Source organism: Cyclopterus lumpus, chromosome 13, assembly GCF_009769545.1.
Source record: "Cyclopterus lumpus isolate fCycLum1 chromosome 13, fCycLum1.pri, whole genome shotgun sequence".
Taxonomy (NCBI): Eukaryota; Metazoa; Chordata; class Actinopteri; order Perciformes; family Cyclopteridae; genus Cyclopterus; species Cyclopterus lumpus.
The window spans coordinates 1,599,605-1,622,637 of NC_046978.1; the positions used below are offsets into that span (position 1 = coordinate 1,599,605).

The window sequence follows — 23,033 nt, forward strand, 5'->3', positions numbered from 1 at the left end:
CATCATTGAATACAAAAAGTTTAAAAAAAGTAAAGTAAGACTGTGCTGAAACATTATGCTATTAAATAAACAAAATATAAAGGCATCCCTTGTTTTCTCATACATTTGAGTAAGAAACCACACAGGAATCTTCTAATATAAAATTAATCCAAATATATACGAGCTTGTAGTGTAACGGACATGCAACTTTCATCTCCATCAGCCGATCAGAGATTGCAGGGTCAGCTGTGGAACAGCACTCAGTGTCTGCAGGAGCAGGAGGCATATCACTGAATTGGAATAAATAAAAACAAATGTGATTTGGTTCTCCTAATTAAATAGCTGTCTTTGCTCCTCGTATGAGATATGACGCACTTAGGGCCTTAGTACCTATTTTCTTAACTAGCAGCAGCACTCAGCAGATGCTTGGGTTAAGTCATGGTTTTCACTGTTGCTATGAGATAATATGTTAATACTGGAAGCACAAAGTGCTTTGGGAAAATGTGTTTTTTAATTTTAATCACATTGCACCACATTAGCTAAAACTAAGCTCAGCTCTTAGCATCTTTTTCATTGCAAATGAGGTAAAGTGGCCATTGACGGAGGCTTTTCCAACACACATGCAGACATGTTAGTTCTTTCATTCACTAGTACTACTACTTTCCTTTCATACACATAGTATATGGCATTTTCTCTCTTTGTCCCCTTCATAATTCGTGCGTTTTGTTTTGTAACATTATCCACTAATGCATTAAACATTAAACTAACATAATAACACCCATATAAGACAGCGTGGTATCCTCCTTTAACTACTGTTAATCAAATTCTCTATGCCAAGGCACCTCTTCAGTGTATTTCACTTGAGCATATTTACATTTTGTAGAGGCAGAGAGTAGTATGACACTGTCTTCATATCAAGTTGTGCCAGAACTCACTTTTCTACTGTTCTTCTCCTTCACACACAGAAGTGCAATTAGGGGTTGAGGGTCTTGCTTAAGGACCGTTTTACTTGTGGTCCACGGGATTTAACCAACAATCATGCAGTCAGGGGGACAACTGGTACAGCCATCCACGCATATCCTGTGTTGTTATAAGATGAGCCAGTCGACATTGACCTGAATTGAATTGACCAAATCGTATCAAAACAAGTCAAATTCAATTTGATGGTAGCAGAAGACCGAGGAGACAAGCAGGAGAAGGAGATGGATGGTCTGGAGGAAGAATGAGGCAAGGTGAGATGAAGAGTGAGACAGCAGGAGAAATGGGTGTGGGATGTCATTTCCTCTGTGAAATTACTGCTCTGTTTATCTTGTGAGCGCATTCAATAACTGTGGACCAGCTCAGCTGGAAGGGCATACACAAACAACCACATGTGAGAGTGTAGTTGTGTGTGTGTGTGTTCCAGACACACCTATACACAGAGATGAGGGAATATTTTTAGAACCTTTTAGGACATTCTTTTAAGTAATTGTTTGCCATTCATTTTGGTTATAACGATGGAAAAGGATAGAAGTAGAATACAGATACACACACTCTCACACACACACACACACACACACACACACACACACACACACACACACACATACATAAATACACACTGTTGAACCCAGGTGTCTTTTTTACCTGAAGTGTATCCCTGTCTCATCTTGCTGGTTACCGCAGACACCACATTCAATTCACGCACTCACTCACATATCTCCCTCTCTCATGTCCAGCCATTGTTTACCCATAAATTCCAATCAAACTTGACAAGACAAGGACAGTGATAGTCAGAGAGACATTTTGCCTTTTTTGCAGCAACATCAGGTACCGGTAGTTGCGTTGTAAGAGAAGGCTACACAACATTTCCTGGCAGCTTCTCATTCTGCCTCACTGCATTGTCATGCATCAGACGTCAATGCTTTGTTCCACGTGGCTGCAAGAAAAACCTTTGAAATGAGATGGACAACTTATTGATGATTCAATTCCCGAGTCGATACTGGACATCAGACCAGTACGATTCATTGTCTCTGAGGTACGTCTTCGACTTGCTGTGTGTTAAGAGTGTAAAGCTGAGCTATTGTTTCCCTGTGGAAAGCACACCAGATGCAGCACTACCTTTGACCTTGCACACAAATCCTCACTGATGCATTCAAAGTTGAAATTACTAGAATTTGGCACAATTTGCAGCTGAAGTTTCAAGACTCCCCTCCCATGAAAAACAACATTTGTTTGTATTCAGGTGACAAAACCCTCTGGTGCCTGAGGAAATTATGATTCCTGTCCATCGGGAGTAAAGGACAAAATCCCCAAAACATGATTTCTTATACATATGTCTTACCTTTAACCCAAACCATCCTAAACCTAACCAAGGAGTGTTTGTGCGTAACGGTAACCAGAAGTTAACTGTGGAATTGTAAGGTAGTATCATGTATTTATTTTCCCAGCAGTAAATTGTAACCGTTATAGATAGAACAAACAAACGATGTTGTCCTGCGTCGATGTCAAGGGAAAAAGTATTTTGAGTAATCTTTTTCTTTTTACTTTGTTCTCTCATAGAGCTTCCATTCATTGAATGTTCTGTATACTGTTTGATACAACAACAAGAATAAAGTAATAACATTTTGTGTAGACTAATATTTGGTATAGTCCCAGCAGTCCCGATACATGCACACTTCTGTTATAATGTATCTACTTATGCCCTAGTTATCTTTCTGTAGGATTGTCATACAGAACATTAATCATGTGTTGGCACTCTTACGGATCACACAGAGAAGTGTCACAACAGAAGAATCTTCTTCACAAATGCATATCGGTATACCATGTTGGGGGAAATAGATGTCACGTTGTGTGTAATTGACAAGCTGAGACTACTTGAAGGTTTTTGCATGGCTCCAAAACTGCAAGAAAAGTATAAAAGCCCATCACAAGAGAGGAGTGCATGCCGGGGGTGCCATATCATAGGGAATCAGCGGTTTCTGCAGGTTTGTCTGCGTGATCACTCTTTCATAGGGAGATGAAAGTGCCATACTTATATGCAGTATGAGTCTAGCATAGTGAGTGAGCTTCTTCTCCCTTCCTTACTTTATTCCCCTTCTCCCCATGTCTGCTGTGATGAATGGTTTGATGTCAGCCATGTGTGTGTGTGTTTGTGTGTGTGTGTGTGTGTGTGTGTGTGTGTGTGTGTGTGTGTACAGTATGTGTGGTGAATGTCTGCGTACCGGACAGGCCCGCAGGGCTTTAGCTACTGTTAGTAATGCTTAAAGATGACTGGAGTAAAAAGGCTCTCTGTCACTCAATCTCTCTCTCTCTCTCTCTCTCCCTCTCTCACAGACACACATATGCACTATATGCACACACAGATTAGCCCTGTTTAAAGGACTGTCCTCGGGGCACCATGTCATGTCAGGTGACAAGCAGTTTTCTCTCCTGTTCTATTATCTTCTCCCTGCCTCCCTCTTCCCCTCTATCTTTGTGGCTGCAGAGCTTGGTGAGGCAAAGTTTCCACATTGTCACTATAATATATGCCGCTGTGTGTGTGTGTGTGTGTGTGTGTGTGTGTGTGTGTGTGTGTGTGTGTGTGTGTGTGTGTGTGTGTGTGTGTGTCTGTGTGTCTGTCTGTCTATCTGAATACATGTTTTACTGGTGTATCATGCTGTGAGCGGATATACTTTAAGCTACAGTTTTGCCTTGAGCTGCTTTTTGCCAAGTTCAGCATCACAAGATTCATAACAGGCCTCGGTGACCACAATTCTTATTACAGTTGTTTATTGAATGTTTAACAAAAGAATCTCCTTTGCCAGGGTGACACTTCAATTTTCTAGATGTCAGAGACCAAACTATACCTATTTCCCTAACAATGGAATTCAAACGTGTATTGCAGCCATTGTCAGTATTGCCTGGCAATTAATTCAACGATCTTGATTAGGGACACCCTTTCGTATGCTTCTGATTTGAGTGAGTTTAATACAAAGGCAATATATGACCCTGCTGATATCAGGCTGTGGTAAAGTACAATGTTGATGCACAAAACCCAATTTATTCCTACTTGGTTTCATTTCATTCCTGTTTAGTTTTTATAGCTAAAATTATTAGATATTGGAGGCCTTTTTAAAACATTTTAGCCAATAATGTCTCATATATTTGAGCTCCACTCCAAGGATTCTCTGCTTGTGGTCAATTATCTGACATTATTTGAATAATGTTGTGACAGATTAATGTGCTTAACATTTAGTAGATACTTGGTAGAAGCATCATACTTAACTTGCCTTAACTTAAGAATTAAGGTTATAATAAGCTTCAATTCCAGGAAATATCTGAATACTTGACTTTGGAATACTTGGGTAAAATCTCTTGGAGCAACAAGCGGGCCCAACTCTGTCACTGTCACTGTGTATGTGTGATTGTCTCCGTCAGACTGATGACCCAAGTAATAAGAGATATGAACTTGAGACATTAATGAGATGTCATGACAGTTTGTTAATTTCCTCATGACTTAACAGAAAAGGAAACAGAAGTGCTGATTGGTCATATCCATGCCTCATTGGACTGAGATAGTACCAGTTACAACCAACGAATGAGCTATCAATGTTCAATCGCTTTTGCATGTCATTTTCTCCCTCCCCCTTTCTTGTAACTCTTCATTTTCACTGTTGACTAATGCAGATAAATTCCACAAACCTAATATTTAGCAGTAGTTTTTCAGGCCCAGGATTACCCTAATGCGCAGGGCTTTACACCACGTCCCAACAGGATATTTAAAAACATTAAAGTCAAAGTGAGAAGTCTCAATATCCATACAAGCAAAATAAAAATAGATCACTTGTGTTATGAGAGAGATGTCTTTCTCAGCATATATGTTACCTCTATCAATAGCTTAATTATGTGATTAATTATGGACTAACCCTAACTAAGGGTTAGGGTTAGTCCTTTATTTCTGCTACAAGAACCCTTTCTTCATGAGAATACTTACTGTATATTCAGATAATACAATATAAATAGAACATATTTATAATGGAAAATACAGACTGAATTATACTAGCTTAATAAATGAATGAAAATAAATAATAACATTATTTTTACCCTAAAACATGTGTATTACATACTGTTTTGCCCTTAGTAGTGTCAGCAGGTCTTCTTCTCAAGCTGCATACTCACCCAACAAACTCCTCTAACAAGGTTAGGCAGCCTGTGTGTGGCCTAAGAATCCTCCTCTCAACTACTTCGGACAATAGAAAGGTATAAAAATGTAAATGTAAGCAGTAAGAGCCGGTGCTCTAGCGGCACCAACTATACACATATCTGAAGACTGGTTGTATTCGAGTAAATCACTCAATAGAGGAAAACCAATCAGAGAGAGAGTAAATGAGCTATCAAAGAATACTGCTCATGAAAAAAAATAATGTGTTAGCCAGTTGGAAACTTGAGTGAGGATCGATGCCAGCATCATCCCTTTTGTATCCTAATTACCCTTGTGAGCAGCAAACTGTGGAAGCCATTACATTCCTGCCACCTTCCTCACTTATCAAACCATCACAGCCAAATGTAAAACTATACATTTTTTAAATTATTCTCAAGTGAAAACTGAATCCTTGCACAGTTGGGAGGTTGATGATTTTCTTTCCTCTTATTTGATTGCACAAGGGAAGAAGCCATGTGTCAGCAACTATTAGCATATTCACTAACTGCGACAACACTAATGGCCATAGAGTTGTCCAAACTGACCCCCCCCTGCCCCTTCTTGGGTACTTGCCCTCATTTTCCTCAATCAGTGCTCTTATTCTTAGACGCTTTATTCATGCCGCCGGAGGAGGAGGAGGAGGAGGAGGAGGGACAGGAGGAGGAGGAGGAGGAGGAGGAGGAGGGAATGGGCCCTGGCATTCTCTTTTCACATTCACACATATTAAGCTTGTGTTGAGCTACACGTACATTATGACAAAATAACCTGGCGACGTTGATGCCGGTAACCATAGTAACTCACTCCTGCCTGTATGTGCACAACAAGAGAGGGAAGAGATGTTGCGAGAGGAGCACAAGTTGCTAAAATGTTCATAAAACATTCTGGGCTGTAGCCCTGGACGCCCAGACAAATCTGCCTGAAGGTCTTTTTGGGGACGGTTATTTCTTTGCGCTGCCCTTGCCTTTTGTCTTATCTATTTTTACACTGTTTTTTTGCATATGCATTGTTTAATGAAGGCCCTGAGCATAAAGTGGGAGATGTGATTTGGCCTGCCATTTAAGAATAAAATACCAATGGGCCAATCTGCTTGTTTTGTGGACCGGTCACGGTCAGACTAAAGACAAACTGGTAGCGTCGGCCCAAAAGGCATGTCGGCCCACCAAGAAAATGTCTGGAGTGCCAGATTACCAGTCCAACCTGCTCTGACCACATATTCAGCCCTGTATCCAACACAGGTGCCCACAAAAATACATTTTCCGAATTGCCTTTGAGGCCGCTCTGTGCCTGTGTTGGTTTGAACCTGAATGGATGTGCACATTCAACTCCAACATACTGTATGTGCACATGAACATAAAGAGCTGTGAGAGCATCTAAGGACTATTCCGGTCCTTTCTTATCCTTCGCTGACGTGCAAGGCAGCAATTCCTCACATTCTCTTTCTGAACTCTTCAGCATCCCATGCTTGTGCTTTCTGTCCATGTCTCCACGTTGAGAGAGAGAGAGAGTGTCTGCATGCAACAGAAGCCCCCTTTTTCTCTCTGCTTGAGGCAATTGTGTGAAAGAGGGTCTAGTGGCAGACAGGAGGAGGCAGACAGAGGGACCAATGGCCTCATGCACAAGCAACCAGACACACACAGCACACAATACACTATTACTCACAACAATCACTGCCCTGTTTATGAAGCTATTGCGGATCAGTTATCTTGTAAACTATGTTCTGGTGGAGAGGATCAGATATGAAATCCATATGGTGGCTGAGCTCCCCTTCTGGACTATTGATTGCAAGGCTCTATCTTTTATCTTGTCTTTATAATGCTGCTGATGAGCACACTTGAGGCCTTGTGTCAGTATAAACTTCTAAACAACTAACCATTGCACGTTGGCATCTTTTGTTTTTTGGAAGTATTTTGTTACAACATAATCTGTGATGTTAAAGAGGTCAATCAAAAGTCTTGGTTTGGTGCTCTCGACTGAACACAGCTGGTCATTGCTTAAAAAGTTATAATTTCTGTGTGTTATTGAATTGCGAGCATTCTCTCTTGATGATTGATCATCAGGCTTTATGCTTGTCATCATAACATTGCTTATGATGGATGAGTTGTTGTCTGGGCTAAACATAGTCATCATATGTTTATCTGGGAATGAGGAGCATGTGTTTGAGTGTTTCTAGTCCAAAGAAAGTACCATTGAAGCTAAAGGTTGCTCGTAGAAATAGATGTTCTACTTTTTCAAAGAGTTATTGTAATGATGTCATTACAGGATATCCTGTAAAATTATATAAAAGCATCATATTTGACCAAATTCCTTTTCTAATTTCTGAGCAGTTGCTCCATTGTCATAATCTATGTTGTAGTGTAGAGGAACACTTATTAAATCCATACAGTGATTGCGCTCCCTGCCTGATAGTGTTGATCTCCAGACTGTGTCTGTAGTTATATAACTTCTGTACAGTGTTTCTGTTATGGTTTGTCTCTGACCCCAAGCGCACGACAACAGCAAGGTTTAGTTCTAGCCGAACACACGGCGTAGTTTATTGAGCACAAGTCGCTTAGAAAACACAAAAAACTCAAAGTGTCCCCTTAGTCCACGGGTGATCGAACATCAAACCCCAAAAAATCCAAGAAAATACTCCACACAAAAAAAGTCAGCAAAGACACGAGGGAAAGTTCAGTGACGACACAGGAAGGGAAACTCCACGGACATCATGGCACGAACTCACAACGTCAGCACAGACAGTCCTGATCTTTATTTCCCCCCCCCCCCCCCCCCCCCCCCCCCCCCCCCCGAATACGACGAGCTGCAGCCGTGGGACGAGCTGAGTGGCTTCAGGTGTGAGTTGGAGCTCACCTGGCTTGGCCCCGCCTCCAAGCCCGTAGCTCCCTGGCAGCGCTCTGAGGTACCGGGTGTCACTGTGAGACCGGGCTGAGGAGGGAGTCCGGCTGGCTGAGTCCTGACAGTTTCATTGTCTCTACACAAGTGTATGATTAATTGTTGATGATATACTGTGTACACGTGTTAGTTTTAGTTTGTATGGCAAGATGTAATATCATGCATCTGTTGCATCTTTACAAAAATGCTTATTTTAATAATCAATTTACCTTCACATGAATGAGTCTGTTGTGTATGTTGGATACTCTGCATCAGTCTACAAGATCACACAAAAAAGCATTGTAGTCATCGACAGATGAACCAGTAATGGTTGTGGCGATGCTGATTTGGCTTTTTAATAAACATTTATTTACTCTCTGTTCAGCTTTGGCTGCTGCAGACTGCAGTCACACCTGTGACTGGCAGAACAACATCTTCCCTGTTATCTGGAGACACAAGGACCAGAAATAGCATTCATTATTATTTTATGATATAATAAATTAAAACTAAAACAATATAGGGTACGAGGCAAAGAGGTGTCAATATATATAACACAATCATAAATGACTCACTGGTTGTGAATGTGTTATTTTAGATATTAATATTATTGTAATATTATATAGGGCTTATAATTATACACTATGAACTAGTGTTTGGATTTTTTTTGCACAAAACAAAGAAAACATAGATGGCATTTAAAATAATGTTATGATAAGTTAATGTGTTTTTTTTGTAAATTGTAGATCATCTATATCCTTCACTTCTGACCTTCAGAGTTGGTCTTGTCTGTCTTAATAATACCACTTTGGGGAGCTGAGAGCAGCTAGCAAACACTAGAGAAAAATAGTTACCCAGCGAGCAAGTACCATCCACCAAGTGAGAGCTGTGCCATTGAAATCACTCGGGTACAGAGATCTCTCCATTTTAAAACAAACTACTGTCACTAAGTCATGGGCTCAATTCCCCCCAGCTTTATTGGAATATATTGACAGTAAAGTTGTATTTGACATAAAATGTGTAAGAGCTTGCTGCCATTAATCATAACGTAATAATTCATGATAAAACCATATGCTTTGAGGGTTCAACCCTGTCTCCTAGAAGTTCTGTTTATATACTTCTCGAGTAATTTGCAACATAAATTTGTTTTGGAGGATTCATCCTTCTGCCTGAATTACTTTTATTTGTTATCAGCATAATGAGAAAATATTCGTACTTAACTTATCAGTAAAAATGTGCATTAACAACATATTTAATTTGTTTTCAGCCAAGATATCCAATCTTGCAATGCAAAGTCTGTGTTCCATATTTAACAGGCTTGTGTGAACCACACTTCCCCCTCCTGGTCAGTCTGCACCAGTAACTATAGTGTAGTACAGTGGCCACTGTACGGGGAGATTGAGTTTCATCAAATTTGGGGGGTTTTGCTTCAAATTTGAGCTACATTAATTGTTCGCTAACATAAGCCCCGGAAAAGCGATTATAGATTTCACACAGAAGTGTCTACAATGTGGATTGGAAGGATATATCCAGGATGTCAAACTGATTTCAGCAGCGAAAAGCAGGTTAAAATGGTGAAGATAGAAGCTGAAGATAAAGCGAACGTATATCTCCTTTTAACCTCTCTGGGGAACAAGTGTCACTATTACTTGTGCCCTAGGCACAACGTTTAACCATGACAAAACCACAAAACCAGCCTGGAAATAAGGAAAATCTAAGACTATTGCATGAGAGTCTAGAATGTGTTCGAGGGGCAGGACAATTACATAGATAATGTAAGCTTATTTGATAAGATCTTTTGGAAATGGAATAACTATAAGACCCTTAAAAAGAACTAAAAACAGACTCTGATAGGGATAAGGGATGCTGACAGGGATTTCATGACCACTAGCTACCTGAATGCTACTTCATTCCTCTCATACTTAATTTTTGTATCTCCGCCAATGGGTGTAGGCCATCGGTCCTGTGTGTCTGTGTATGTGTGTGCGTGTGTGTGTGTGTGTGTGTGTGACTCTGTTAATTGCTAATCCCTCATTCAGCTGTCTACATACAATATTTTCTAATTTTTAGCTTTTTGTTTTGGACATCATACTTACCCCTGTTTCAATATGTGAACTCATCATAAGTGTTAACATATTTTACACTTTGAACTAGTTGTGTCAGTCTGGATTAGAGCTTTAGTCATTGTAGAAGCTCCACTGCAGGATGCTCCACTCTTTGCCTCTCTCAAAAAAAGATATCTCAAAACCCACACAATGCTGAAACAAGAGCCATACTTTCCTGGAGGTTACTACTGTTAATGCCTTAAATATGAATTGTAGTGTAAGGCGCTGAGCGGTATATTTAACTCTAATTAGGTCATAAAAGCTTATTATTGGCATTTACCTTCCTTCACCCTCCAGGTACCACTGTGCTGCACTGAAGGTAGCCCCTGGCAATGCCCGTATCAATATGCCTGATGGCTTTTAAACTTGTTTGTATTCCACATACACAGGTGCTTCTTTTACCTTGGCCTGTAGCTGCGGGTAATGAGAGCTCACAGTATTTCTTGCAGTGTTTCTGTGGCTGCCTGGAGAAATTCTCTGCAACGAGAGGGTTATACAGACTAATGAGTGAGAAGCAACTGCAGCAACAGGACCGAAAGTCTGAAAGTTGTTTATTGGAGGATGGGGGTTTATACTTTAGTGTGTTCAAAATGTGTATAGGTGACTATGTCCGTTATGGGTGTTACCTTTTATATTATGTGCTGTGCAGTGGTAGTTAAATCAGTAGCTGATTTATATGTGAGCATCTGTTCTTGCTGTCAAACAAGTGGCCAGTTTAGAGACAGAGGCACTATGCTGAGAGAGGCGAGGAAAGAGGGAGGAAGGAGAGAAAACTTGAGAGTAAAGAGAGCTACGCTATTTGTCTGTATAGTATTGTACTGATTGAGCAACACATCTTCATCCCTGTTATACAAATTGGACAAGATTGAATTTGAAAAACAAGAAATAAAGTGATTTGCCATGTGTGCACTTGATTGAGAAGTCTTTCTAAATGCACAGAGACTCAAATGAAATGAATCAAAGAGAGAGAGGGAGAGCTGCAGAGGAAGATGCGACGATGCTGAGGCTTGATCTGCTGTATATAACAGCTTAAGGAGGGGCGTTTTAAAGAGATATATGGAGAGGTCTGAACGGAGAAAGAGCAAGGTTTGACAGGCAGAGCGAGCAATTAAGAACCTGAAATAGATAGGAGAGTGTACAAACAAATAAATCTAACATATGGAGATGCTGAGAGAACAAGCGAGGGGGAGGCAAGAAGATGTAGAGGAAGTCCCAGGAGACCTATTGTGTCCGATGCCTTTACTGTGGTGGTGATGATGCATCCTACCGCTGGTCCCCTCCTCTCATTAAAGCTTTATGAAGCAAGCTTAGCACACATTTTATTACAATGACGCCACTGTCTGGTACATTCCAGCCTTGCGGCGGGATGGTGGAGGTGGTGGAGGGCATTGCAGAGAAACAAGCCCATGGAGACGTACATCAGAAAGGGAAACATGGGAATAAGAAAGGATGAGAGGGTCAGAGAGGCAAAGCCAGCATCAGAAGGCATACATCAAAAATAAGGGAATAAGGGAGCGAGAAGGTGAATGATAGGAGATTAAAAAAAACAGGGAAAGAGACAGTGGATGAATGAAGAATAACACATAGAGACTCTTGTTATGCGCTCTGGGCCTCTGTGTGGGTTTGGTAAAAGATGTCTTGGTGTTGTTTAAAATAGAATGTTTTGGGATTAGGGCTATCAATATTTCCTTAAGTTTTGATGGAGACACAAGAGATGGGTGAAAAATAAAATATAAAGACAGTGATGTCACAAACTGCATCTAGGCCAGCGGTTTCAGTCAAGTTTTAAAAGAAATCAATCAGATGGCATCGGAGGAGCACTCCACTTACCCAGTCACTTCACATGTGCAGTGCCTTTGTTTTTGTTGTGCTGCTTTTGCTATTTGTGCTCTTCCCAAAAGCAGCTTATCCCAAAAACACATTAATTTAACAAGCACAGGAATGGTCATGTTGCCACAAATAAATTGTGCTTTGATTTTTTTCTTTTCCCTGAGACCACCATTTCTTTCAGCCAAGACAAGCCATTATGAATGAATGCCAATGCAGAATTTTCCCTGCATATTTTCGAGCTGATAATATGCACACATCTTACCGAACGTTCTCTGCTTGTTTTTGGCTTCAATCCCTGTAATTTCGTTGTTATTTCAATTTTGGGGGAACATTTGCTCCTATATTCCGAGCACTTAATAATTAAGTCAACTTCAGTGATGTATTGTAAACATCTTTGTGCATTCCAGGTACTGAATATTACATATAGCACCTATCATTTAGTAGTTAATCACACACAGTCTCATCTTTTAATCATCTCTCATGTTGTAATGTGCTCCAAATTATCAAAGAAAACCTGGAAATGCCATAAAAAACCTCTTGTAAGACATTTAAGTTTGTTAACTTTGAGGAGATGACTCAGCTCGTACTGAATGACGCATGCTAGCATACGTAGTATGAATTCAAGACATTTAGCTGCTGTCATAATCAGAGACTAAATCCCTGCCTTATCGCCTCCTGGGTGCAGGGGCCTCGGCTTTGTTTAATTGCCACAAGCCGAACCGTCAAAGCTGCATCTCCTTCAGTATTTACCCCCAGTGAGGCTTATAGCTGATAATGGAATTACTCTGAGTCCCAGGAGGAGGAAGAGAGGAAGAAACAGAAAGAGGAGGCAGTCATAGAGGAAGAGAGGGAGAAGAGATGACAGAAAGTGGATGATGGAGGCTGCAAGAAAGATGATGGATGTCGTGTCCGTCTTTAAAACAAAAGAGACGGGAAAATGTATGCGATGAAGTGATGCGCAAGGAGATTAAAACGGGAGAAAAGGCTACAGAGTGATAGCCGGTTGATGCCAAAAGCAAAGTCTGCATTCCCCCTGTCTCCCCGTTTACTCCAGTGTGACGTATTGCAGGGTGGAGAGTGAATTATGACGCAGGATAGAGCTCGTGCTCAAAACATGCCTGCCTGAAAGAATCTAGCTGTAAGGATGAATGGGTCTAAAGAGAGAAAGGAGGGGATGAAATAAGCGGATGAAAGAAAGAGAAACATTAAAGAGTATAAATAAATAAAAAATGAGTTGACATACTTTCAGTCACTTCTCTCGCGGAGTCCTTAGAAAGGGAAGCACGCGTTTGTGTGCACATTTCGGTTGACTTGTCAGAATATGCAGGACTCTCCGACTCGCAGGGCCAAGAGCTTTTTCTTTTTTTTTTTTTATGTGTGCAAACAGTTTTGGTCGAGCCGCATTGATGAACAACAAACCGGAGCACAGGAGAGATTTTTGTGGAAACGAGATAGCGGAGGACGTCAATGCTTTTTCACTCTCCTCTCTTTCATGGTTGAAAGCTTCAAGGTGTTTGAAGACTGAGTTGCAGTGTTGTAGTGGAAAAGTACTTCACATCTGAAGTGAGCTTGCGGCTCGGTCAAGGGTTTTGTATCTGTGCGTGTGTTTGTGTGTGTGTGTGTGTGTGTGTGTACGTGTGTTTGTGTGCGCGTGTGCATGGATGTTACAGTGTAAGCTCCAAGCAGGTGGGGCTATTTGACTGTAATTTCCTTAACGACTGCAGTTTTGGCTCTTGGGAATGATTTTGTGAGTCAGAACATTTTAAAGTTGCTTGCTCTGGTTTTTTAGGGTGTTCTGATTTCCACCCATGTACATGCACATGTGTGCTTATACGTTACGATAACATGTAAATGTGTATGATGAACAGTCTGGGCGAGAGGGATTCTGCTTTAAGTGCCTCATGTCATTATGGATGAAATACAATATATTATAATACCTATAATACCTCTGTAAAACTGATTGATTTGAAGCCGTATTTCTGTTTCAATAGACATTAGACTTTAGAGCAGTCAAATTTATGGTTGCTGACAGAAGCTGAGGCCGCCACTCATTAAAATGGCTGACATGTTTAAAACATCTACAGTGTGGATTTAATTAGGGAACATGTCTCTTTCTCCATTCCACCTTCTTGTTTTCTCTTTTTCTACTCTGTCTATTTACAACGCTCTCAACTCTGTATTTGTGTTCTCTAATTGTTCTCCCCTTGTTTTCCTTCTTTCATCTGGATCCCTCCCCAACACCCCTCCCTTTTCCTTCAATTCCCTCCTCACATCAGTCTGTTCTCAGTATTCAAGGGGGGTCTTCGCCATCTTTGGCCTTTACGACAAGCGCTCGGTGAACACGCTGACGTCGTTCTGTGGGGCCCTGCACATCAGCCTGGTGACGCCCAGCTTCCCCAGCGAAGGGGAGGGCCAGTTCACCCTGCAGCTCCGGCCGTCCATCAGGGGGGCTTTGCTGTCACTGTTGGACCACTATGACTGGAGCCGATTTGTCTTCCTCTACGACACTGACAGAGGTGAATGCACAATGACAAATGCATTAACATTATTTAGAGAGTTGGTGTTTCAAGATAAAAGAAATTGTCTCTCAATTTGAAAACCCGGAAACTTATTTTCTATAATAATATTGACGTTTTGGAATTGATTTCCATATGAACAAGTAGGAACAACTAACTGGTATTGATGGACCTTGAAGTTGATTGTTTCTTTCAAAAGATAAGATATAATGTAAGATATGCCTTTATTGGTCTGCAGAGCAGAATTTCAGATGCTAGTATATAAAATAAAAATTGTTTTACAAGAAGCCAGTAAAGTCAAAACTCCAAGGCAAGAAGTATACGTGAAAAGTACCCACGATGACTGTTGTACTTAAACTAAGAGTGAGAGAGTGAAAAATACAACATAGAAAATACATATGCCGTTATTGGGCTTGGGGATTGATTGAGGAAATTGCATGGCTGGAGTTAAAGTTTACAATATGTTCGCTTTTGTAAATCCTCCAGTTGCCATCAAAATGCTGCAGTACATTCACATTATTTTGACCTCACCTCTCTTGTGTTTTCTTCTCCATTTTCATTCCTTATTGGATTTAAAAAGAAAGGTCAGAGAGCAATTTGGGGAAAGTATGCAAAAGGTCTGTAATTCAGTGGTATCGGCTGCATTCCAGAACAGTCCAAACGACTCAAGTGATGCTGTGTCCTTATGACGCCGCAGCTGAATTCATAAACTCTGATAACCAGTATCTTTGGGTTTAAATGAAATACTCAGTTACGGAAGATTAAAATTGATTTCCAAATTAGTCTGATTTTAAATACTTTTTTTGTATGAATAATTATTTGTTAATTTGGGCTCAGTTTGGAATGGCATCAAGAACAATATTATAATATCATGAAGGCATGAGAATCTTTTTAAAGGTCTGTTTGCCTTGGATTATTGTTTGCCTTAAGTTAGTGGGCTGTGCTACTGGACCTGCAATTTCTTGATGAAAGGATACAGCTGCTGAAACAAGCGTGTAATTTAGCCCTTTTCAGCCAGAAACTATACAGTCTGTCCTCAACTCAACTGCCTTCAATTTAAACACCCATCATGCAGTGCACGTAAGTTAGTGGAGCAGCCACAGCTGAGGCCCACGGCCCCTAACCACTGTCATGAGAATGCTTGGATCTCTCTCTCTCTCTTTCTCTCTCTCTCTCTCTCTCTCGCTCTCTCTCACACACACACACACACACACCCACACACACAGCCACAGGGAGAAACGCAGGTCAAACATGATGCAGAGTCCCCGGACCATGGTGTAGTGGCATGCTAGGGGGGATCTGTGAGCTGCACAGTGTGTGTGCGTGTAATTGTGTAGTTGTGTGGGCTCTGTCTCTGCCAGTGTCCCTCTGGTCCAGGTTGTCTGGGTTATTACCCAGGGGGAGCAGAAGGAGAAAGAGGAGGGACAAAGGGGAGCAGGAGGGACAGGTTAGGTGAGTCGAGCTGGTGGGGCTGCCAAAAAGAGACAACATAGGAAAGACAGGTGTGAGAAAAGGGAGGAGGAGACAAAGAATGTGACAGAGGAAGAGACAGGAAGAGGAGAAAGTGGAGGAGGGAGGCAAGGGGGAGATTACAGAAAGGGCAAAAAAGAGAAGTAAGAGGACAGCCAGGATGGCAAGCCTCTGGGGATATACACAAGCACATAACAGGAAGAGGGGTTGAAAATTGAGAGTAAGGAGAGAGAAATGGAGCGGAGGATGGATGCTTAGATTTTGGGCTTGACTTGGCCGAGGCAGGGCCCTTCATTATAGGCTCCCATCAGGCCGTGCTGCTGGTAATGTGCCGGAAAATGGGCAGTAACACTGTGATCTGTTTTATGCTCCCTGCTCCGCAGACAGCCCACTGACACACACTCACACACACACACACACACACACAGATGTCCACGAGCTTGCACACAAGCTTACAAAGACAAATGCAAACACAGACACAAATTCACATACAGCAGATCAATGTGTTTACATCCATGCATGAATAAGATTGATATAAGTTCAGCGACACAAACAAAATGCGTACACATGAACAACTCACGGACAACCGTTACCCTAAATACAAACATTAATTTAGAGCACATACAAATTATTTAGAATATCACTTGTGTGAATGTACACACATTTCCACACATACACACCGTGATTACTGAGGCTTCAGATGATCTTTTTTTAATTTTATTTTCAACTTAAGCAGTAAATAGCTACTTCCACTGTTGCACCGCAGTGTGTGTGTGTGTGTGTGTGTGTGTGTGTGTGTGGTTGTGTATCAGTCATTATGTATTGTCATGTACATGTGTGTCTTATATTGTAATTGACCATTAAGATGATACTGAGTTTTCTCTCATTATTGTTATGACCCAGCTAGACAGCTGTTCAATGTAAAACGCCTTAATTCATTATCGCTTGTGTTTTCACCTGCTGCTCATGGGATTATATTAACTTTGAAACTCATCTGATATCACGTCGAGAGGCATATTCAGCCTTTTCAAACGTGTGAAAAAATATCTTTCCTTTCTTTGATTTGTTCCAGGCTATAAAATTGATGAATTGATTGAAGTGGCAGTGTGTTCTCAGATGAGTAGCTTTTGAATAAAAGTTCAGCAACTAGAAGCTTAATGTCAACATTATCAACAGTCTCTATTGTTTTTGCACATGACTCGGGGTGCTTAACCCTCACTAATGAAGATAAGATATTATGGTGGTGCTTTGGTAAATGCGATTAGCTTTTTTTTTGGGGGGGCGTTTAAAGCAAAGGGTTGTAATGTTTGGAAACTCTTAAGAGTACGCTAGATTTTAAAGATGACACCCGAAAGACCAAGCCCGGTGTTGCTGCCTCTTTATCAACAAAGGAAGTTGCAGCGCAGCACGAGCCTCAGAAGTCGTTAAATCAGGAGAGAAAATCATCAAGTCGGAACACTGACAGTTGCCCTGTCCCTTCATGAGCTGGATGGTTTTAATATTTGTGTCAGAGCGTTTGATGTATTGATGGATGTAATGTAAAGAATTTCAACACAAAAACAAAATAAATGTTTGAGGAAGATTACCTACCATAACCAAATAGAATTACTCCTCATCCCAATTACGACTTCTACCTTCAGCTTTAATTATCCCTCTCTCTCTCTTTTCCTTCCCTTACTGTCTGTTGTCTAGGTTATGCAATACTGCAGGCAATTATGGAGCGAGCGGGGCAAAACGGATGGCAGGTCAGCACACACAAACACATACTATCTGGAAAAAGGGCCCAAAAAAATCACACGCAACAACCCTTTCATGCTGCATACAGTGCTGTGTAAATTACACGACCACACATTCACATAACTGAACCAATGTTTTTGTTGTTAATTCTTCAAACACAATTATCATCTTGCTTCTGGTTTGTGTGCATGAGCGTATCCCCACATGCTGTTTGTGTTTGTATGCGTATACACGTTCCCCGTGTACGTTTTAACGCAGGTGAGCGCTATCTGTGTGGAGAGCTTCACTGAGGCAGCATACCGCCGACTCTTAGAGGACCTGGACCGGCGTCAGGAGAGAAAATATGTTATTGACCTGGAGCCGGAACGATTACAGAGCATCCTGGAACAGGTAATGTGTTTTTCTTTTTAGCACTGAATCAATGTAATGGTAAATTACTTTTAAATGTAACGGTCAATCTAGGACCATTTAATTTATTTTCTACATGTTTCTTTTTTTTATGGTTCATATAAGTAACAGAATTTTTAGCATTACGCTAGCACATACATGAAATGACATGAGAACACATGGTTAACAGAACTGGTTTACCAACACTTTTAAAAAACAACTTTAAAAAGAACAACCACCACATCTCAGAGATTATTTAGGTAACAGGACTTGTGTTGGGATTTATGTTCTCAGTCACACTTTAATGGGATAACCTTTTACCCTCCCCTGGCCTTCAGGATGGTACTTCCTCTTGATCATGATTTGTGTAATGTCCCAAATGTGACTATTATATGATGAATTTCTAATAAAAAACTGTATTTGTATATCTAAATTGTAAAACAATAATATAAAAACAAGATTTTTTTAAAGGATTATAATGCCGATCATGTTTTGTAAGGAGGCTCCGACCGCTTGTCGAACCTCAGATTCAAGACGAACAGTGCGGATTCCGTCCCGGTCGTGGAACAGTGGACCAGCTCTTTACCCTCGCAAGATTACTGGAGGGGTCCTGGGAGTTTGCCCAACCAGTTTACATGTGCTTTGTAGACCTGGAGAAGGCTTTCGACCGGGTCCCTCGAGGGTTTTTGTGGGGGGTGCTGCGGGAGTATGGGATGCCGGACCCGTTGGAACGGGCCATCCGGTCTCTGTACGCCTGCAGTAGGAGCTGTGTTCGTCTCCTCGGTAGTAAGTCAGACACGTTCCCGGTGGGTGTTGGCCTCCGCCAGGGCTGCCCTTTATCACCGGTCCTGTTTGTGACCTTCACGGACAGGATATCTAGGCGCAGCCAGGGTTCGGAGAGGATCCGGTTCGGGAGTCTCGGGATCGCCTCTCTGCTGTTTGCGGATGATGTGGTCCTGTTTGCCTCCTCGGACCGTGACCTCCAGCATTCACTGGGGCGTTTTGCAGCCGAGTGCGAAGCGGCAGGGATGAGAGTTAGCACCTCCAAATCTGAGGCCATGGTGCTCTGCCGGAAACCGGCGGATTGCTCCCTCCAGGTGGGGGCAAACTGCCTACCCCAAGCGAAGGAGTTCAAGTATCTCGGGGTCTTGTTCACGAGTGAGGGTAAGGTGGAGCGGGAGATCGACAGGCGGATCGGTGTGGCTGCAGCAGTAAAACAGGCGCTGTACCGGTCCGTCTTGGTGAAGAGGGAGCTGAGCCGGAAGGCAAAGCTCTCCATTTACTGGTCTGGTCTACGTTCCAACCCTCACCTATGGTCACGAACTCTGAGTCGTGACCGAAAGAACGAGATCTGGGATACAAGCGGCCGAAATGAGCTTCCTCCGTAGGGTGGCCGGGCTCAGCCTTAGAGATAGGGTAAGGAGCTCGGACATCAGGGGGGAGCTTGGAGTCGAGTCGCTGCTCCTTCGTGTCGAAAGGAGTCAGCTGAGGTGGTTCGGGCATCTAGTCAGGATGCCTCCTGGACGCCTCCCATTAGAGGTTTTCCGGGCACGTCCAACTGGTAGGAGGCCCCGGGGAAGACCGAGGACACGCTGGAGGGATTATATCTCCCGGCTGGCCTTGGAACGCCTCGGGATCCCCCAGAATGAGCTAGAAAGTGTTGCGGGTGAGTGGGAAGCCTGGGTCGGCCTGCTGAACCTGCTGCCACCGCGACCCGACCCCGGATAAGCGGGTGATAATGGATGGATGGATGGATGTTTTGTAAATTGAATCAGTGGGATTGGAAAATTATTTTAAAAATGTTGATTAATGAATTTACAATCAAACATTAAACTAAACATTTTAGATGCCATATAGAGAGTGGTTTCATAAAGTTATGTATTGCTGTCAATGACATATAGCTCTATAGTCCCTAGCTACAGTGCACTACAAGATAAAAACAAATCACTATTAGTTTACTGCAGGCACAGGATGATATTTGAAACTCATCTGGAACCTGAACGACCCTGCAGCGTTTTAGATCATGAGATACTGCTTTAATGGAGGCCGCACTGTAGTTTTATGTGGTCCTGTTACTATCACTGAGATTACTACAGACAGGCCAGAGATGATAGCACTGACCTGGATTCAACAGCACTTAACACTTAATATAATAAGGTACCAACACACCAAAATGACACATTATTACTCCCTTAAACCACAGACAACAGAGCACATAGTAAGCTTTTGTGCAAGTAAACCAGAACCTTTTTAACAATTTTTTAACAATAACATTGTTTGTTTCTGTTGTATTACTGGTGTTGGTCTCCTTCCCTTAGCTAGTTGCAACAACCCTCCTTATTCTCTCTGGAGTGAAAACAAGATTTGAATTTTGCCCTGGAGTTCATAATGTGGAGTGGAAAGAAAGTGACTTCCCCAACATCCACATCAGTGTATGATTGCAGTAAACACACCACACTGTCCACACGGATACAGATTTTGAGAACACACACGCACACATATGAAGGCACACACTCTGACACCTTACACTGGTCCATGTTCATTATATCATCTCTCTTGCTTGATGGTTGAGCTCTGGCAGGTGGCGCAGATGTGTGTGTGTGCGTGTGTGTGTGTGTGTGTGTGTGTGTGTGTGTGTGTGTGGTGTGTCTGTGTGTGTGTGTGTGTGTGTGTGTGTGTGTGGTGTGTCTGTGTGTGTGTGGGTGTGTGTGGGTGTGTGTGTGCTCTTTGACTCTGGTTTCTGTGCCATCTGATCCTCTGTCTGCACACAAACTCGAACATGCATGCACATGTATCTATAAAAATACAAACCAGCACATAACCAGCTTTTAAATGCACATTATCATACAACTACACGCACACACACACACACACACACACACACACACACACGTACACACACTAACAGACACCAGTAACAGCATCACAGACAGATAAGCAGCAAGACAGTTTCTTAATTGGCTTCTGTGGCGAGTGAACAGACAGACGGAGAGACTCACACTAACAACACACACAAGTGTATACAGAGACAGGCATACAGACACAAACACACACTCCTGACACAGTGGGCTCTGTGGTACTGGCGTAGGCGTTGGCAAGCGTCCCTGCTCTGAGACAGGGACTGCTCTGTTTCACTGCCCCTGCCAGCTGCGATATTTGTGTGTGTGTGTGTGCGTGCATGTATGTGCATCTGTATGTGTCACTACCTAGATGTTGATAGGTGTGGATGACAGAAATAGAACAAAAATAATGTGAGCAATTTATAAGTTAGGTTTCGGCACCATGTTTATATGAAGAGGCTCATTCCTCCTTTCTTAAATATCTTACAATGTGTGACATTTCCCTACATCCCGCTGTGCAGATGTAACAATGACAACAACATTATTTCATTCTTGAACAGAATTACACTTTCAATTTAATCACTGGACCAAACTGTCAGCTATTCAATCTCACACAACCACACAAGGCAAACAATCAGTAGTCTTTTATTTTAAACCGCAACATGAATTCACATCGTAGACTACGTTTTGGGGTTTTAGTTGCATGAATTTAACAATTTTTCAATCAAAAGTCAAAGTCAGTTTTATTTATCATTTCTTTCATTTGTGCAAACATACAAAACATCTTACTCTTGTTTATTTAATAAGGGACAGTGCACATTAATAAAAACATTTCTGTAAATGTGCCAGAGTTAGCCAAGAGGCTATTTTTCATCTGTAAAAATCTGAAATTATTTTTCTCTCTTGAAGTGATAGTAGTGATAATAATAATAATAATAATAATAATAATAATAATAATAATAATAATAATAATAATAATTGCAAGAAGTAGATGTTGTAGGGGAAGCTGAACATTGATGATGTGTTTTTGTATGCGCTCTATGCTCACACTTACAGTATACACTTCTCTGCAGCTTAAAAACTGTACTGTGCCAATACAAAATGTGAACGTAAGTATCTTTAGAAAGGATTGGCTCTTGTGGTGACTGTTGGATTCAGGCCACTATATCAAAGTTATTACCAAAGGCAAGTAAAACCGTCCTTCTTATAGGATGCAGGGTTAAACCAGACGTGTTCACAGATCTCTAACCGAGACAACACATTGCTGAAGCTAAATATCCCAAGAGGCTGAGACAGCATGGTACCAAGGACAAGTGTAGCACTCACAGGCTCATCACTCCCTCTGCTTTTAATCAGTATCAGAATATAACCACAGCCACAGATGGTGGGGAGTCTCCTTCATCTGTAGTATGACTATGCTGCCCTTCTCTCTAAAACTTAATTAAACCAACTTTAGGTTCTCTTGCTAGGTAATTCAATGGCTCGTAAGTTGATTGTGAATCCTGGTTTGCCTCACCACATGTATTGTCAATAGATAGCAAATAAATGATGTATTGTTTCTCTCTCTCTCTGTTTTTTTTCCTTCCAGGCTGTAAGTGTGGGGAAACATGTAAAAGGTTACCATTACATCGTAGCAAACCTGGTAAGAGCTCCGAATGGCATTGCTTGTCGTTGGCTGTTATTTTGCTAAATGTTTTGTAGAATGCTGATGTGGTGTTTTGTCTTAATAGACTACAAGAGGAGCATTGGCTGCGTTTTTCAGGCGACATGTTTTACTGTCCCCTAGTTTGACATTCAGCTTATTCAAAGTTATTGGCAGAAACAACAAATACCACGTTTGCCGAGTTCTGCAATGATCTTTACAAATTCACACCGAGGTGTCATTGTTATCTTTCACTTCAGAATGCATACATTTGTCTTTCCTCAACAAAGTCAGAGCTGCAGGTAGCTGCCAGAACTCGCATCAGTAAATGAAGTATTGCTTCAACCATAATCCCCGAAATCTGTTCCACAGCAGTTCTCTCTGGGACGCTGAAAAAGGGTCCAGTGAGCTCAGGTCAAGTTAGATAGACTTTTACCAATTAGCATCCATCAACCCAGGATAACCCTCCATGTTTTTACACTCTACATTTGTCTTTGGCCT

General features: G+C 41.7%; 1 protein-coding gene across 5 annotated transcripts in view; it reads left to right on the top strand.

Annotated features, from left to right (window-relative positions):
• The window catches only part of gria4a (glutamate receptor, ionotropic, AMPA 4a), a 90,930-nt gene that overhangs the window by 22,477 nt on the left and 45,420 nt on the right, over positions 1-23,033 (top strand). For 3 of the 5 annotated variants that reach the window (XM_034548100.1, XM_034548097.1, XM_034548101.1), the window contains exons 3-6: positions 14,217-14,456; positions 17,619-17,671; positions 17,922-18,053; positions 22,479-22,532. In XM_034548100.1, the coding sequence (XP_034403991.1) occupies positions 14,217-14,456; positions 17,619-17,671; positions 17,922-18,053; positions 22,479-22,532 (479 nt within the window). Of the gene's footprint in view, positions 1-4,537; positions 4,551-14,216; positions 14,457-17,618; positions 17,672-17,921; positions 18,054-22,478; positions 22,533-23,033 lie in introns of those variants that run through there. The other 2 variants (XM_034548098.1, XM_034548099.1) reach the window with 1 other exon arrangement.